General features: G+C 36.5%; 1 protein-coding gene across 4 annotated transcripts in view; it reads right to left on the reverse strand.

Moving 5' to 3' along the window:
* Positions 1-7,704: 7,704 nt before the first annotated feature.
* DDHD1 (DDHD domain containing 1) overlaps positions 7,705-18,866 on the reverse strand; it is a 120,340-nt gene continuing 109,178 nt past the window's right edge. For 2 of the 4 annotated variants that reach the window (XM_011961814.1, XM_011961813.1), the window contains 3 exons: positions 18,133-18,324; positions 15,551-15,634; positions 7,705-10,696 (listed from right to left, as the gene is read on the reverse strand). In XM_011961814.1, coding sequence (XP_011817204.1) covers positions 10,515-10,696; positions 15,551-15,634; positions 18,133-18,324 — 458 coding nt within the window. In that variant the 3' untranslated portion in view covers positions 7,705-10,514. The remainder of the gene's footprint in view (positions 10,697-15,550; positions 15,635-18,132; positions 18,325-18,866) is intronic. The other 2 variants (XM_011961816.1, XM_011961815.1) reach the window with 1 other exon arrangement.

Here is an 18,866-nt window from a genome sequence, read left to right on the forward strand (position 1 = left end):
TACTATGGGACCAAGTTGGGGAGTGCCTGCAATTATAAATATTTTGTTAGGGATTTTAGCACAGGTTAATGTAACAGTTTTTTAAAATAGCACACCCCAGTTCTGCATTCAAGTTCACCCTGACATATAATTTCTACTCTTCTGCCTTGCCCCACAAGCTACTGATTTTTCTTTCTTTGGCTGTGGAGAAAGAATGTTCCTTTAGTCTGAGTCTTTTGGTTCCAGGTAGGGTTTGCCCTTTCTCAAGGCTTCTCCCAATTCAGCAGTTCTCATTATTTTGGTCACAGAGTTTCCCATGAAGGCAAAGATTTTTGTATTTTTAAAATTCATGGTTATTCCCAGCACTTAGAGCCTGGTTTATATACCGGTGTAGATATAATTCAGTAAATTTAAGCACCGTACTGTGGAGGGTCTGGTGATGATTAGGATTTCTCCCCTGCTTTAAAGAACTTACACGCACAAGTGGGAGACTACAACGAAACCCCAAATTAAGGCAAAATGAAACCAGTGCAATTATTGAGAAGCACATTTTTTTAATAAAAAATATTTTCAACTTTTCATTTAGAAACAATGGGTAAATGTGCAGGTTTGTGACAAGGGTATATTGTGTGATGCTGAGGTTTCAGGTACAGATCCCATCACCCAGGTAGTGAGCATAGTACCCAATAGGTAGTTTTTCAGCCTATCCTTCTGCCCTCCTCACCCATACAGTGTTCTAGTCTGCAGTGTCTGTTGTTCCCACTTTTGCATCCTCAGGTACTCAATGTTTAGTTCCCATTTGTGAGAACAGGCAGCACTTGGTACCTTTTGTTCTTAATTTGCTTAGATTATGGCTTCCAGCTGCATCCACGTGGCTGGCTGCAAAGGACATGATTTTGTTCTTTTTAGGGCTGCATAGTGCTCCACGATTTATATGTACCACATTTTCTTTACCCAGTCCACTGTTGATGGGCAGCCAGGTTGATCTGTCTTTGCAACTGTTAATAGCACTGTGATGACCACATGTGCTTTTGGTAGAAGGATTTATTTTCTTTTGGGTATAGACCCAGTAATGGGATTGCTGAATGGTAGATCTGTTTAAAGTCATTTGAGAAATCTCCAAACTGCTTTCCACAGTGACTGAACTAATTTACATTCCCACCAACAGTTTTGTTCTCTTTTCTCTGAAGCCTTACTGGCATGCTACTAGTCTTCTTTACAATAGCCATTCTAACTGGTGTGAGATGGTATCTCATTGTGGTTTTGATTTGCGTTTCTCTGATGATTAGTGATGAGCATTTTTTCATATGTTTGTTGGCTGCCTGTATGTCTTCTTTTGAGAAGCATCTGTTCATGCCCTTCACCCATTTTTTAATGGGGTTGTTTTTTGCTTGTTAAGTTCCTTATTGATTCTGGATCTTTGTTGGATGTCTAGTTTGCAAATATTTTCTCCAATTCTGTATGTTGTCTGTTTACTCTGTTGATAGTGTCTTTTGCTATGCAGAGTGCTTTAGTTTAATTAGGTCCCGACTTGCCCATTTTTGTTTTGTTGCAATTGCCTTTGGGGATTTAGCCGAAAGTTCTTTGCCAAGGCTGAAGTTGATAAGGGTATTTCCTAGGTTTTCTTCTAGGATTGTTATAGTTTGAGGTCTTACTTTTAAATCTTTAATCCATCTTGAGTTAATTTTCATATATGGTGAAAGGTGGGGGGGGGGGTCCAGTTTCATTCTTCTGCATATGGCTAGCCAGTTATCTCAACATCATTTATTGAATAGGGATAAAATCCAACTTCCCTCATGATAAAAACCCTCAACAGACGAGGCATCAAAGGAACATACCTCAAAATAATATGAGCCATCTACAACTGACCCACAGACATCATACTGAATCAGCAAAAGCTGGAACTATTCCTTTTGAGAACTGGAATCTCGAGGATGCCCAGTCTCATTACTCTCATTCAACTTAGAGCAATCAGGCAAGAGAAATAAATAAAAGGCATCCAATTGGGAAAAGAAATCAAACTAGCTCTCTTCGCTGATATGATTTTACACCTAGAAAACCCCAAAGACTCTGCCAAAAGCTCCTAGCCTGATAAACAACTTTAGTCAAGTTTCAGGATACAAAATCAATGCACAAAAATTAGGAGCATTTCTATACACCAATAACGTTCAAGCTGAGAGCAAATCAAGAACCCAATACCATTTACAATAGCCATTAAAAAAAACTGAAATACTTACGAATACACCTAACCAAGGAGGAGAAAGATCTCTACAAGGAGAACTACAAAACATGGCAGAGAGATATCAGGGATGAAACCAAAAAATGGAAAAACATTCCATGTTCATGGATTGGAAGAATGAATATAGTTAAAAAATGGCCATACTGCCCAAAGCAATTTACAGAATCAATGCTGTCCTATCAAACTACCAACCTCATTTTCCACAGAGGCTAGAAAATTTTCACAGAATTAGAAAACAACTATTCTAAAATTCAGATGGAACCAAACTGCGAGTCTCAATAGCCAAAGCAACCCAAAGCAGAAAGAACAAAGTCAGCAGCATCACACAGATGTGGCTTCAAACTGTAAGACCACAGTAACCAAAACGGCATGACATTGGTACAAAAACAAGACACATAGACCAATGGAACACAATAAAGAACACAGAAATAAAGCTGCACACCTATAGCCAATAGATCTTCAGCAAAGCTGATACAAACAAGCAATGGGGAAAGGAACACATCGTTAACGGGGGCTCACAAGCAGTAATTAATTTCAACCAGCGGATCACAAAACATTATCTTCAAAGACAATTCCATTAGGAATATGGAGGTAATTTTTTGTTAAATGATTATTAATTTGAACTCTTTTGGATCCAAGAGACAGAGATCCACCTCAAAAGAGTGTAAGCAAATAAAAGTACAACTGATCTGGAGGTAATACTTGCTTCAGTTCTCCAGGAACATTGGCTCATTTCTTGTGTAGGCTTCCTTTTCATGGCAGATGCACATAATCCATGTCCCAGGAAAGGGTGGAGTTGTGCCATGGATGGCTCCATCCTCATATCACCCCATGTGCCACTGGATTGTGTTTAACAGCCATAGAAGGCTACCTGCATATCAGGGCCACCAAATAAAATCCTATGGAAGGCTTTTGCCCTATCTAGTTAGGGTCCTGTGCCTATTTCTTGTCTAATCACTGTGGCTTATGGGGTGGGAAATAAGGTCTGATCTGAGTCATGTACTCATCTCCTGGCCATGGTGCAGACAGTGCTATGATTGAGCTGTTGGTGCTTACAGGGACTCACACAAAGCAGAAAATAATTTTAACTAGGAGCAGGAAAGGGTTCAAGAAGACGTATGGAATTGGGTAGGAGAGGATCCAAAAGGAGGGGAAATAGGATGCTGGGCAGACAAAAACAGGTAGCCACTATAATAACTAAAATGCAAGCATTTAAAGGCAAATGGAATGTAGTTTATTGTAGCAAAAATATAATTTGATTGTTGAAGGTAGGCAGAGGAGAAGCAGGCAGGAGAGTCAGGTTGGGCAGGCTGTGGGGAGCCTTGAGTGACAGATGGCATCATCAAAGGGCTTTGATTGTCTTCAGACCTATGTGTCCCTATCCCCTTTCTCAGAAACAATGCCTCTGAAATGTTTAAGCTGTCAGACTGTCATGATCATGCACCAATCTCTTTCCTTTCACACGTTTACCTTTTCTTTCCCCTAATAGTACACTGTCCCATCTCAGTTCTATATGTAGTCCCTATAACCTGGCCACTTATTTCTCATATAAGGTCAGTACCACCTCAGGGAATTGCTTTTGTTCAGCACTGAAATTCCTGGACTCTTAAAAAACAAGCACCTAAAACTTGACTTTTTAAGTCACTTTGGTAGCAAAGGTGGGGGAATGGGAAGGTGAGTGGAAATGTAGTAGGAGTAGGTCTCTATCTGCACGGGTTCTTGGAGTTAGTGTGAAGACCTCAGAGCTATTGTCATTGACTGAAGTCTGGACTGAGAAATTGTGAATGCACCATAATCAGAATATGCCTATCTTTTCTCATATATAAGTGTACTTTATCCTCTGATGTTCTAGAGGGAGTTGTGGCCACCAGCCTTCCTAGTAGAACGGAATGTGGTAGCCATAGTTGATGAATAGGGAGATCTTTCAATCTTCATAAACTTTTTGGAAGAGTTACCACAAACTGTATGATGAGGATTATTTTCCCCAGAATGCTTAGAATAGACTAGTATGAAGTTGCTCACTGTAGAGCACAACTACTTCTTTCGGGTGAGCAAGATAACAGATCAATTCAGCTAGAGAAACACAGTATAATGCAGAATAAAACATTTACCTCTCACTTCTTTGAAATCATTAAATGTGCGTGCATCAGTTCTAGCTGAGAAAAATCAGAATTGGACAATGCTACAATAAAAGTTTAAAGTTTCTGTCATCCAAACTGATCACTGCAGAGAGAAAACAGAAATAATGCATGCTTCAGTAAAACCGAAGATCCTGAGAAAACTAACCTGCCTTGGCTATTGAAAATAAGAGGTAACAAAGAAAAGGAAAAAGAAAAAGCCTGCCTTCAGAGAGTTGTGATTGCAGTCACTGACAACTTTTAGTAGTGTTAGGGAGAGTGAACATAAGAAGTCACAGGAGCTGAAAGAAAGGAAACAAGGGTCTCAGGAGAGTCATGGTGCCAGCTGCTTCTGAGAAATGTCCCTATGAGCAAAAATTCTCCATCTTCTTACTGGCAACGTTGGGATTATGGCAGCCTTAGAACCAGAAAATAGTTATAATTTTTTGTCATGAAGCTCAAAGGGAAACCAAAAGTTTGAGACATCAAGCAGGGACCGAGGTGGGTGTGGGTACAGTCAAGGGAAGGTATGAGTGACGCTCCTAGATATTCAATGTCTTCCAGGAGAAAGCACTAAAGGTCGAGTGTTAACATACTTGTTTTTCATCTTACTCCAACAGAAGACCAGATGTAATCTTCCTAAAGAATATTCCCCAACATATCCTGACAACTGTTGGGTGGGGAGGAAGCAAGTTGTACCATGTTACATATAAATGAAAAACCATAAGGTAGCAGACAATACTAAGCATGCACCCGCCCCTATTCAAACACAAAGGCAGAGGAAAAGTTCACGCTTAACAATCTACCAAGGGACTATTTTTGGGGAACGAACACACACACACACACACACACCAAAAAACAAAACAAAACACAATAGTAAGAACTCTTCTCATAGTCTCCAAAAAGGATAGTACTTAAATTTTAAATTTCTGAGTTAACCTATGTTGGAACAGTTTTGGAAGTGACCTATTTGTCATGAATTGATAAAAGGCCAACACATCAACACTACGGAAAGGAATGTTAAACATTAGTTAATACTGTGTAACTTGTCTCCTTAAGTTTGCATTTGTCACCAGAATAGAAAACTAACAAAATATTTCCTGGACATTTTATTTTTTTTCTTGATTTTCTTTTTGTTGTTTTGTATTTCTTTTTCTTTTTCCTGGGTATTTTGAATCTGAGGCATAAGAGGAAGTCTGTCCACACCTGATAGTGTACTCGTATGGGAGTCTGGAAGGAAGAAGGGACCAACTGGGAACTCAAACCTATAGCCATGTGTTAACAGCTTGCTGAGTAAAGGATCAGATTACAGAGGTGTGTGTGTGGAGGGGAGGTTGGGGGACAAAAATGAAGACAGGCAGTTTCTGCCCTTTAGGAGGAGTTTCCTATCAATTGGGGGAAACAGTCTGATATAAGACATAGTTGGGAATCAGGGGACTAGGTTCTAATTCTGATTCTGTCATTGATTGGCCATGTGATTGTATAGGGTGGAATTGGTCACTTACAAACTGAAGGAATCACATGAGGAGGTGAAACTGTAAAATTAAGGAATTAAATGTGATAGCATTTCTCTAGGTAAATGCCAAATTAAAAAATATGGTTAAATGAATTTGGAGGCCCCCACGCAGCACCAGATAGATTCACAGAGCATTTAGTGTAGCAAAGGCTCCCAAAGCCCTGCTGTAAGGGAAATTTTTGAATTTGTCAATTCCTACACTTCTTAGTTTTTGACATGACACCTGTTAATATTTGCAGAATATTATTCAGAAAAGAATGGTCTCTATGCCCCTTCCAGCTTTAAAATTCCATCAATATTTTTTACTTTACCACTTCCCTCAGTTGTCGCTGTATTTAGTCTTTCATGGAGTCTGCTGCCCTTCAGTTTACTTTTCATGACCTTTACTGCTATTTAAATGCTGACATGACACTGTAACAGGGTTGGATTAAATGATCTCTAAAAATCTGTACAAACTTGGAAATTTTACGGTTCTTTGAAAACTATCACAAGCAAATAACCCAGGCTGTCACCAACTCAGCACTAACATTTACTAAATGAGACCTTTGAGATTCTTACGTTTTAAGTTCAGCCAGAGTACCATCAGATTCCTGGCAGAGCCTTGAGGCACAGGAATGACAGAAGAATACAGATAAGGGATAGAAAACTTCAGAATAACTACAGAGGTCAACTACCCCAAACACAGTTTAGTAAAACTTAGTTTCTTTTTCTAGCATATGATTGCTACATTCTTTTTTGCTCTGCCTTGATCTTTAATATCTTACATTGTTTTAGAAGAGCAATTTTAATACATACACTCAAATTAGTTTTCTCTATTGTCCACACACCTTACTCATTAATTAGCTGAGAAGACAGAAATACCAATCTAATTGATCAAAAAGAAATTTATTTACTTGTCTTCTACTACAGACTTTACAGTAAAATTTCTTGGCTTGATCTGATTCCACTGGAAGGGGCTCATGTACTATCACTGGAATGAACAGAGGCACCAGCTGTGATACTGCACTGACAATTTCTTTTTCCTTTTGTCTACTGGTTAGGCGATGCAAAGCTGGAATATGGTGTGTTAAATTTCTTGTAGACTAGGATGCTTTAGCTCCCAATGAGGAAACAGAGAGAAAAAAGAGACCAAGGATGAATGTTTACACATCTGAGGCCTTTAGTGTGAGTATTCAGCATGAAGCATGTTCAGTGTGAGTACTTCAAAACATAACAGATGCCATTTAACAGAAAGAAGTAAAACATAAGATTCCTAAGGCTTGCTTCACATACAAAAGAGCAGTTATGAGAACATCCAGTGTGTGTGTATGTGTGTGTAAACATATATATATATATTTTGGATACAGGGTTCAGCTCTGTCACCCAAGGTGGAGTGCAGTGGTGCAATCTTGGCTCACTGAAGCCTTCACCTCCTCGCAATCCTACCCACTTCAGCCTCCTCAGTAGCTGGGACCACAGATGTGTGCCAAAACACCCAGCTAATTTTTGTATTTTTTGTACAGACTGGGTTTCACCATGTTGTCCAGGTTGGTCTTCAACTATTGGGCTCAAGCAGTCTTCCCTGCTTGGCCTCCAAAAGTGCTGGGATTATAGGCATGAGCTGCCACACCTGGCCAAAATCCAGTATATTTTTAAATTATGTCCTAAAATACAGTAACACTGGATTATAAACAAAATTACTGTTGAAAAGAAAGTATGAACATAAGGCTTAGAAAGACTAATTTTAAAGTAAAAACAAAGCTAGATTTAATCTAAGACATTCTTACTCTAACCGTCAATAATTCTTGGGAACCTAACTAAAGTTCAGTGATCTAATCAGTACTCGGGAGAATCATCATAGCATATACACAAAATAGAGAATAAAATTTTAATGGTATCAAAAACAAAACTTTTTTTGGCCGATTTAGTACTTGCTGGAATAAAGTTGCAAAATGTTACTCAGTAACTGACTTAGCTTCTAATCAAGCCAGAAGGAAACACAGTCTGTATATTAAGTATATACAAATACATCCAATATTAACATGCACAGACATAGAAACAAGGATACTACAAAACCAAAATCACCATCTCTACTGATGAAATAATGAACTGAAAACAAAACATCTATCCACTAGTCCAGAACATCTTATTTTTGAAAAGGTTTTGAATATTGCTCTTTCCAAGAATTCAAATAAACTCCAAATGGTTAAATTTGACTGTTTTCTCAATATGAAAAAAAGGAAGCAGACATATTCCCATGGCTATAGGAACATACCTTTTACTCAGTGATATCAAATTAAAAGGTTTGACATAATTTCACTCTTCTCAGGTAAAAAGGGCTCTTCATATTCTAGTGGTTAAGGATAAATCCCTTAAAGTTCTTATGCATTTGAGTGTCATACCACCTACAGCAACATATGCTCAAGTACCTTTAACGATACAGTCATATAGCATGAGTTTAATTTTCCTGAGAACTAAATTAGACCTACAAAATAAACAGGCTATGAAAATGACCTGAGTTCATAGGAATCTCTAAGTTAGAGATTACTTTAGCTTTGCTAAGATTTCATCAAAAGCCTTTTATAGCAAGGGTTTCTTAGTGAGTCACATACTTGGTCATGGAGTCTTGGAATTTTTTTTAAACATTAAAAACAAGTGCTTTATGTTGTTGTGCAAATTCAACAAAAGGCCAAAGCAGCCAACAGTACTGAAGTGCTAAGTAAAACCTACAAGTAAGTCACAGATTCTACTATCTTATGAAGAAAGGAGGAGGTGAGAGATACAGCTGACCAACTTTGCTCCCAGTTTGACAATGATTATTGGGAAGCTAAGCAATTCCTTGCAAGATAAGAAAAGACAGCACCTTAAGTGGAACCTAGTGGAAACCACTCAGAAGTGAGGGTTGTGTGCAACAGGGATGGCTACTGATCCCCTCTAGGTAACTCCTCTTTTGTGTGAGAATCCAAGAACCTAGAAATCAAGCAGGGAAACACTGGGTTCATGGTCATTTATCCGAATTATCAATTGCAACTTCTGTTATTATTGTTTGCAAATACTAAATACTAAAGATCACATGTGAATTAAGTCATTGAACAGCATATAAAAGAGTATGGTCTGGCTTCAACCCAAGCTTTTCTTTGTTTTTTAGAGACAGGGTCTGGCTCTGTCACCCAGGCTGGAGTGCACTGGTGCGATCAGAGCTCACTGCAGCTTCAAACTTTTGGGCTCGGGTGATCCTCCTGCCTCAGCATCTTGACTAGCTGGGACTACAGGTGTACACCACTACAAGTGGCTAATTTTTGTCATTTTTTGCAGAGAAGGGGGTCTCACTATGTTGCCCAAGCTGGTCTTGAAATCCTGGGCTCAAGTGATCCTCCCACCTGGGCCTCCCAAAGTGTTGGGATCACAGGCATGAGCCACGGTGACCAGCCCAATCCAAGCTTTTCTGATTTGTGATGTAATCTAATTCAAGGCACTTTAAATGTTTTGGTGCCTTGGTGTATTAACATGTAATATGAGAACAAGATTTATTTACTTACCTCAAGAAGCTAGTACATGGGTTATTGAATGTACTCCTCTTAAACTTTGAGCCCCTCAGATGAAAAGCACTGTGGAAACAATTACAGCTGAAGAAAACCCTTCCAATGCCTCAGAATCCTGACTTACTGTGCCTTGTGTCTCAATGGCACATTTAGAAACAATGTGCACTAGTTAGTGGCATCCCATTCCTTCATATATGTTGTTTGGCACACAAATGTCTGTACATTTAAAACAGCTGTCATACTACCTATTCAAAAGCATTTACTAGTTTTCTAATAAAGCTAATGAAATGTACCCATTATGGAGTACTCTGTGTCAAGTTTAGAGAAACTTTAGCTTTCCCTGAAGTACATGTAACATAATAAAAAGTTTATTTAAAAAATTGAACTAGTGTTGTATGAAGCCATAAGTTTTTAATGAAAAAAGAAAATAATGTATGCCACAGTGTCTATATATTCATCTGAAGAGTACAAAGATGAAGTTCTGAGAAAAAAGGGTTTAACACTATAGAAAATAAATCTGGTTCTTAAATTATGTTCAAAGCAAACATTAAAACAGTCATGTCTCATACATTGAAATAAAGCAATTAGAGGTAATAAATTATAAATACAGTAGTTCAAATATTGTTTTAAGCATTAGTTTTTCCTAAACAAGTTAAATTCAAAACATTTTTAATCTGTTATATTTTTTCAAAGGGATGTAAAAATGAAAGCCTTCATAGAAATCTAAAACAATGATACCACCTTGCGATCTTCATATAGAATATGCTGAACCTTGACTATTTTTAATTTATAACATACTTTGGTTAATACATTATGTTCCATATGCCTTTATAGTTGGGAGGAATCAGATTGTGATTTGTAGCCTTTACATGCAGTTTACCCAAACCTTCTTCACATCCAGGTCTTGCTTGATTCTCTGGAGAAGGTTTTGTCAGACTCATAATTAGAATGATAGAAACTGTAAATAACTTCTTCAGAACTGAAAACATTTTTTTTTTAAATAAACTGCTTTTAAATTCAAATATCTGTTGCCCTAAACAAAACTAAAATATACTTTAACCCTGAAATCTCCTTATCTTGACACACACATTTTAACAGGAAAAAAAAAAATCAGTTTTAGGCCATTTATGTCCTTCGAGAGTTCAGATTGGATCTAAATTGGGTTTTGCATCATTATCGTGCTCATGTTTGTACATGAAGGTTAAAAGAAAAAGGGCAACATCCAAAGATGACCAATAGGCAGTATGCGACGTGACAGCTGACCAATAACGGCTCTCCACAAGGCCTTCTCTGAGTTCAAAATCAATCCTGTGATCCAACTCCACTAAAAAGAAAAGAAGTTAAACAAATGAATACAGATTACAATAAAATATGTTCTGTATAGACTTACTAGAGTTGAGAGTAAAAATTTAGCTAAATAGAAGTGATTCTATCACTTTTTAAAAAAGTGACTTTCCATTATCATCTTATAAGAAAAACACTCAAAAGAGTCTCAGTAGTATAGGATTCTATTTGTGAAGTTCTTTCCTTTGTATGCTAAAATTAATATGAAATAATAAAGGAAGACAAAAAAAATCACTTGGTATATCACAGAATATTTTCAGAGTTAAAAAAATTGCTTTCAAAACCTGGCATTACTATTTAATCCTTGTGCCTAATCTGTAAAATAACGAAAACACCCCTCTTGAAGATTTACAGGCCAGGCTTGCATGCAATAATGCCCGTGGGAGTGCAAGAGATCATTCAATCTCTTCCTTAGGGAGGCCCTATATATCCACTGGTTGCGTGGGGGATATGTTAGAAGATAACCTTATCTGTGTACAGTCCTAGAATACTTTCTTCTCTACTAGGCTGAAGGCCTCACAGGCAACCCCCATAAACCCTAGTCTCCATCCAATCAGCAGGGTCTAACATGTGCCTGGGACATACAAATGCTCATTAAGTGTTTGTTCAACAAAAGAAGAACATGCAGGGTGGCTAGGAAAGTTAAACAGGGAGGAGCAGTGGTGATTCTTGGGAGGAAGGACTTTGCTTGTAACAGTGCTGTCCACAAACAATTCAGTGAATTCAATCAACTATTTTCTAAAACCCACAGAAAGTCTTTGCAATACCTGTTAGAGAAAAATCACCTTAACAAATCAAGGCTCTAAGATAATTTCAGTGAACTCATTTAATAAATCCTTAGAGATAAACACTTAAGAAAATGACATCTTGATCTTTAGGAACTCCTTTAAAACTGTTAATAAGCCTTACAGTGTTCTGAAGGGTCTATGTTACAAACAAAACAAAAATACTCAAATCGCTACCAACCAGACACTGTAAAGTCTGCCCCTGAACAAGCACCACAAGGATTTTAAGAGTAAAACTGGCACAATAAGGAGATTGGAGAAAAAGTTGGGTTTTGATTTATAATGGGAATTTGGCAATCATACATAGGAAATCATAATACTCTAGGGAAATACTTCATATAAATGCTTAGTTAATGCTTATTTTAAATAGGTATTTTGTGAAAATACCATCTGGTAATTTAAAAATGCTTATACAATTGTTATTTTTCTGTTCAATTATGCTCTTCTTACAAGGTATGTTCATAAATCTAGCTATACATTTTCAGAGGTTTACACTTAAGTGGTATAAATACCAATTAGGTTATAAAATACTTGTAAAATACATTGACCTGGGATTTTTACTAAGTTCTTTGGGCTGCTTTTTTTTTTTTGAGACAGAGTCTCACTCTGTCACCCAGGCTGGAGTGCAGTGGCACAATCTCAGCTCACTGAAACCTCCCCCTCCCGGGTTCAAGCAATTCTCCGGTCTCAGCCTCCCGAGTAGCTAGGATTACAGGTGCCCACCACCACACCCGGCTAATTTTTTTGTATTTTTAGTAGAGACGGGGTTTCACTATGTTGACCAGGATGGTCTTGAACTCCTAACCTTGTGATCTACCCGCCTCAGCCTCCCAAAGTGCTGGGATTACAGGCGTGAGCCACCGTGTCTGGCCTGGACTGCATTTTTAAAATTTAAATTACAATAAGCTAATCAATAACAAGTCAGAAATAGCTGAAATCCATGTGGACTGGTGAGTTAGTAAATGTCCTAATCTTTTGTATTCCATGGGACATCTGTATTAGATTTGTAGGTACATTCTGACACAACAGACAGGAAGATAAAAATAGAACAAGAAACTGGAATGCTCAAGCACAATGAAGATGAGTCAAGATGAATTACAAAGGAAAAAGAAGATGAAAAACAGATGGGAAATGTGGTAATATTAGTGAAGACCACAAAGTTATAATTTTTAAGAATTCACTTTCAAATGCCACTCCATAATGTTTTCCTAGTCCAACACTTTTTAGTTATAATTCTGTTTTTTAAGTCAAAGAAAGGAAGATATTTCCTGTTTATAACACGTGTTATTTGGCTCCACTTTGATTTTATGTTCCTGAAATTATTCTTAATGTGCTATTACTGTCTTACAACACTACCTTTGCGTAGACACTCAAATGTTAAATTTCGTTCTTGTCCTATATTATGTGCCCGTATCATTTTATCACTTAAAGGGACTTTACTCAGTGTCACTAACCAGATTGGCTCCCTCTATCCTTCTATACTTATCTATAGGTTGTCTCCATCAAAATGGGTATTAGGAAGCTAGCTTGTACTTGATGAACCTGTTTCAGTTTCTTGTCCTCCCTGAAGAGGTTTATTCCAGGCAGTCTGGCTGTCGGTGCAGGGGACCTCACACGTATGTTGGTTATGCAGGTGGATGGATGAAACTAGGTGGGCCTATGTTCCATCTTTTCTCTCTCTCAGGTAGATCACAGAGTTCCCAAGGGAGTGAGGGTCTACCTGGCAGCGCCGTTCTATATGTGTTGTGAGATCAGCTCTTGGCCAAAGTAGGCTCAAATCTATATGGAGTAGCCTAGGACCTACTTTCTCATTATTACCATCTCAAGAATGGATGTTGTCATACAGGTTGGTAGTTTTTCCCTGCTTTCTCTAGCTGAGCTAGGTCAAAAAACAAAACAAAACAAAACAAAACAAAAACGTGGAGAACATAAAATCATCACTCTTTTTTCTCTCTGGAATGCCCAAGTGACAGAATTTCTCTATCCATAAAAAAAAAAGAATCAGGTTTCTAAACAGTTGAAGAGAAGTAAAAATGAGAAAAGAAAATGTGTTTTTAAACAATCATCAACTCTTTGCTTAAACTGTTTTAAAACATGGATTATTTTCTTTCTGGGGTGTCACATACATGGGCATATTTCTTTCCCTGTTCTCCAAAGTAGAGTATCTGCCACATTCCATGTGGAAGTGCTTGACAATCAAGGAATCTCCATAGTGTGAAGGTCAAGTGTCATCAGTAGTGTGCTTTCATCAGAGAATTATTGTGTGCACAAGGCTTGTCAACAGACATATAATAAGTAATTATAATATATGGTAGAATGTGATGAACCACAAAGCAGAGATACAGTGAAGGACTCTCTCAGTTCTAAGGAAAGAAAGATGGCTTTCACCCGGAGAAATCATAAAAGGCTCCCTGGAAGGAGGAGGATTTGGACATGCAGAGATGAAAAGACATTGCAGGGAGAACAAACAGCATAAGTAAAACCGCAGAGGTGGGAAGCATGGGGCACGAAGGGAAATATGTTAGTTTTCTTGAGAAGAACCAGGAATGATTAAAAGGGAGTAGTTCTGACTTTGACTAGAAAATTTTGTCAAACCAAATTGTGAAGGGTCCAACAAATCTAGCCATTTATTTCTTTGTATGAATGACTGAGACCTTTCTCCAGGTGAAAGCCATCTTTCATTCCTTAGAACTGAGAGTCCTTTACTGTACCTCTGTTTTGTGGTTCATCACATTCTACCATATATTATAATTACTTATGCAGTTATCTACCTTCCCTACTAGAGATTATGCTCTCTAGAAAATATATAATTTTCACACTAGCATCTTTATAGGCAGAATTGAAATTTGTTTCATCTTATCTTTTCTAATGGCTACCATGGTCTCTTGGCTCAAGGTAAACAGTGAAGTAAACAATTGTTGAGTGAATGACAACAGGAAGCGCAAAAAGAAGCCATGTAGATATTACCACCTGAATCATTTTGTGTAGTTATGATTACAAGTTTAACTGCTTAGGTAGCTAGGTAGGATGGTTTTGAGATACTGGATATATGGGCTACTTGGTTGCAGGACAAATATATGAGCGAATTAATTTTCCTTTCTCCAACCAAAAATGCAAAAAAGAGAAATAAAATTATTTCTTTATGAAAGAGGCTGGCTTGGGCAGAGACCAGAGAGAGCACTTACGTAAGATAATTTCTTAAGGGGAATTCACTGAGTTAGATCAACACAAACTGAAGTAGTATAAGAGTTTTTTTTTTAATTGAAAAAATTTATGAAAATTGGTGATCAAATAAAGAAATTGTAAAATGAGATGTGGTTAAAACATTAAAAAAAAAAAAACAAAAAAAAACCAAACCCCAAAACGCTATAATGTGATTTGTCAAAGATAAAATCCAGTATTTTTTTTTTTTTTTAAAAGAGAAGCTGTGGAAAAAGGAATCAGAAGTTCGTCATAAAAATAATTTTAAACTGCTAAAGTTAATCCATAGTGATACATTTATAATATACTGAAAATTAAGAGATTAAAAATATCTCTTACATCTAAGAATACTGTTTTTTAAAGTGAATGTACTCTCCTAAACTACATTAAATATTTGTGTTGAAAGCAATCAGCTATGACATACCTGCAACCCTAAGTGGTAAATTTACTGATACCTGAAATAACCAAGAATGATTACATTCTTTGTACTATTAGAAACCCTTTTATATCTAAACGTATTAAATGAAAAGAAATAGCAAACTTCTTTGGAGCCTTTAGGACAATAAAGAAGAAGGAAAATGACCTTATGCTTTTCTTCAGGTTCCTTCTTTGTAGAAGTATACACTAATATACTTTAGCACATTAAGTGGCTAGTCAATTTTCAGGTTTTAGAACCACTATCATTTAAGATTAGAAAATATGGGAAGAAAATACACATAAAATAGTCTATAACGGTAACACTGAAGCTGATCTCATAGAAGAACTGATCCAATTTTTCAACGAGCAGAAGAACTCTAAGTAGATCATTTTTATAGTATTCTGAATGCTATTCCTGACATATACCATACCGAGGGCATTATCTTTATTCTGCATTACATTTTCCGGAAAAAGAAGTTGTGGGAGATTAAAGAACGATTCTTGAAGTCTGAAATCTGTGAAAAAAAAACACAAGATGCTGTAAAGCGCTGGCTGATGATTAAAAATGGCCTTCAATGATGTAGTGGCCAAAAGTTAGAACACTACTCCCAAATAAGTTGGCTAAATCTAGCATACATAAAGTAGTACACATCTAAATTTTTGTAAGGAGCTCTTTCATGGAAAATGTAAGCATAAGTAACTTGAAATATAATCTCATAATCTGTTAACACCCAGATATTCCCCAAATTCACAGCTAATTTAGTTTCTAACCTCGATGCAAAACAATGCTAAAAGAAACAGATCTTTGCATTATATGTTAGAAAAGAAATCTAGACTTTTCAAAAGAAATGAAGAATAGCTACGTAAGATGCTTCAACTGGATGAAAATAAAATAGGTTTCAATTGACAACACTCATTCTTCACATAAAGAAACAGATCATGAATTCTAAGCCTGTGCCCCATTTTACCCTCAAATAGCAAGTGAATCAAAGTTGGTAGCTTCAGAATAAAGGTTATCCAGAAGAAATGAGGCAACCAATGTAAGTAGAAGGAAGGAGGGAAGCCAGAATCACCTAATTACAATGATCAAATTTCAGAAAGAAGATTTAATGAAGAAAAGTTTTATGATTTGCACAATATAGCCAAGACAGCATTTACGATGAGAAATTATGATGATTACACAGATTGCGTTAATGAAGCAAGCCAAATAATTAGTAAAGCAAATCTTGGGAATAGGATTTAAAAGGCAGAATCTTATTATAATTAATAGTCTAATTTTAATAGTTATATCTATATCTAGAGGTGAGTATGTGTAATATGTATAATACGTTAAGTATGTGTAATATATGAATATGTGTAAGACTCAATGATTACTTCACATTGAGTCTTGTTGACAACAAATTTACCATCTGGACTATCAAAGAATTTATGTGTAAGAATGACACAGTATGTATTTTGTTAAGCTCTCAAAATAAAAAGATGCAATACAGCTATGCACTTCTACTAACTGCTGTTCTGGAAGAAAAAACTGGGTGTTTCTCTATTATTTTGAAATTACTACGTTAAACAGAAAAAAAAAACTAAAAAAGTTGTATTCCCTCATATCCTATAGATTCTATACATACGCTTTCATTACCTTTTTCTGGGGGGTTAAACCCCTGTTCTTCTTGCTCCCTCACTCACTTTAATGTTTACCAGCACTACTGTTGTGCATTAATGACATTACAGAAAAGCGTGACTTTTTATCTGCTACCTTACAAAATTCTTTGAAATTAATTTTTATCAGGAGTTAGAGTTTTCTTGACATCTGCATGTCACAAAAGAATTTTGCATTTTCACAGTCACATTTTTGATATTAAGTAGAAACAAGTCAGAAATAGTATGAGAACTCTTATAGGAAAACTAAAATATATTTAATGCAAATATCAAAGCCTAAAAAAGAATTTTCCAGACTTGCAACTATAAAATTTTAGATACCGAGTCTGGCACAGATAGAATTAAATTAAAAATGCTGTTGGCCCAAGTAGGAATGTTCAACCCTATTAATAATTCATCCCGGAGTGGAGTTGACTATGGAATAATTATTCAGCCTCTAGGAGTGTCACACCTGAACTTTCTAAGGATGGATGGCAATGAACGCCATCATGTTACAATTTAGAGTAGCAGACACAGTAAGAACACAACACGATAAGTAACAAATAAAATTTGTTTAAAAATTTCTAGAGAAAGAAAAGTTTTCTCCCTGTTATAGTTACAGAAAAGGAGTAGCTAGTTTCAGAATTTATATTTCTTTATAGGTGTCGATGAAAAAATAGGACTTGACGTTTTAGTTTTATTTTACTAGACACCTAAAAATAATGGTCAAGTTCAGACTCTTGGAAGTAAATATATACTAAGTGTATTAGTGTTTCACAACTACTCAACATTTCAAACTTTATAAGTCCACTGGAGAAAGCTTAAATAAAGATCCATTATAATGCTAAGTCCAACATAACTATCCATTTATTTACTCGTTTTTTCAATATCTGCTTTACACTAGGTAACTGGGATAGAATTGGAAGTCATTCAGCAGATCCAATAAAATTTCTAAGCTTTGAATAGAAGCAAGATGACTTTGGTATAGCAGTTTTTAGTCTCAAGACCAGATACCGCACAGATCTAAAGCAATAATTACATGATTTTTGAGACTGAGAAGATCATATTAGTAAAAATCTACTTTATAAACCTCAGGGGGTACTTACCCTAAAGAAATTTGTTTTATGTTTGATGTTTAAGACCCTGTGCCACAAGGCCCTAATTATTAATATTCTATTAATTCACCAATGCAGAAAGTAAAACTGCATTTTCCTGGAAATTACTGTTAAAAATATAAGCAGAAGAAAAGCATTTCAAAGTTAAGGCACACTTTAGATCTTAGAGTTGACTAGCTAGTATTAATATCTTATACCTCCCTGCCCTCCCCAAGTTTTAAAAAGATACAGTACAAACTTCAGGAAATAATGTATGAACTAACATGCAGAATCAAGGAAGCCAGAACTGCTATGTGGAAGGGTCTGTGTTGCCACGGTGGTAGCAGAAGGTGAGGCGACTGGCTTCTTCTCATCTTCCATTGAGTCTTTTGATGTTTCAGATGACGGTGTTGTAGATGAACGTCCAAATCTTGAGAACAACATTCCTCCAAGTCCCTTTCCAATGCTAGCAGCCCCTGTATTTCACAAAGCAGGGTAGTCATTCTGTTGAATTACACCACACACTAAGCTGAAGAGCACCACCCATAATTACAGCCAACTGGCAGAGGGACCAAACCCTAGTCATGTTTTTCCAGGGTGGGAACATAAGAAAATTATAATTTATATTGCAGGTTTCTAAATAAAAATGGTGAATAGAAAGACAGTGATATAACCTCTAGGAACATAACATAGGAATATATAAACGAATCAAGATTCTATTTTATTCAAGTGATCATGGTTTATTAAAATATTTGGCAAGATTAAAATCTTTAATAAAAGAACCACACCATTGATATGAGTATAGATTTATTACTGATATACTTACTACTGAATTTAAATGGATATGTAAGAAAAAGCCATCAATAAACAATATATTAATACGAGAAAGTGAAACAGCAAAAGAGTCCAGCAGATAAAGCCTATTTATAGTGCCACCTTGTGGGACTTTATATTAAGGCAACTTGTAACCAAAGGCAATGGACAGATTCAAACAGCACATAATCCAGTTCCAGTGATA

This window comes from Colobus angolensis, unplaced genomic scaffold, assembly GCF_000951035.1.
Source record: "Colobus angolensis palliatus isolate OR3802 unplaced genomic scaffold, Cang.pa_1.0 Scaffold57, whole genome shotgun sequence".
NCBI classification, from domain to species: Eukaryota; Metazoa; Chordata; class Mammalia; order Primates; family Cercopithecidae; genus Colobus; species Colobus angolensis.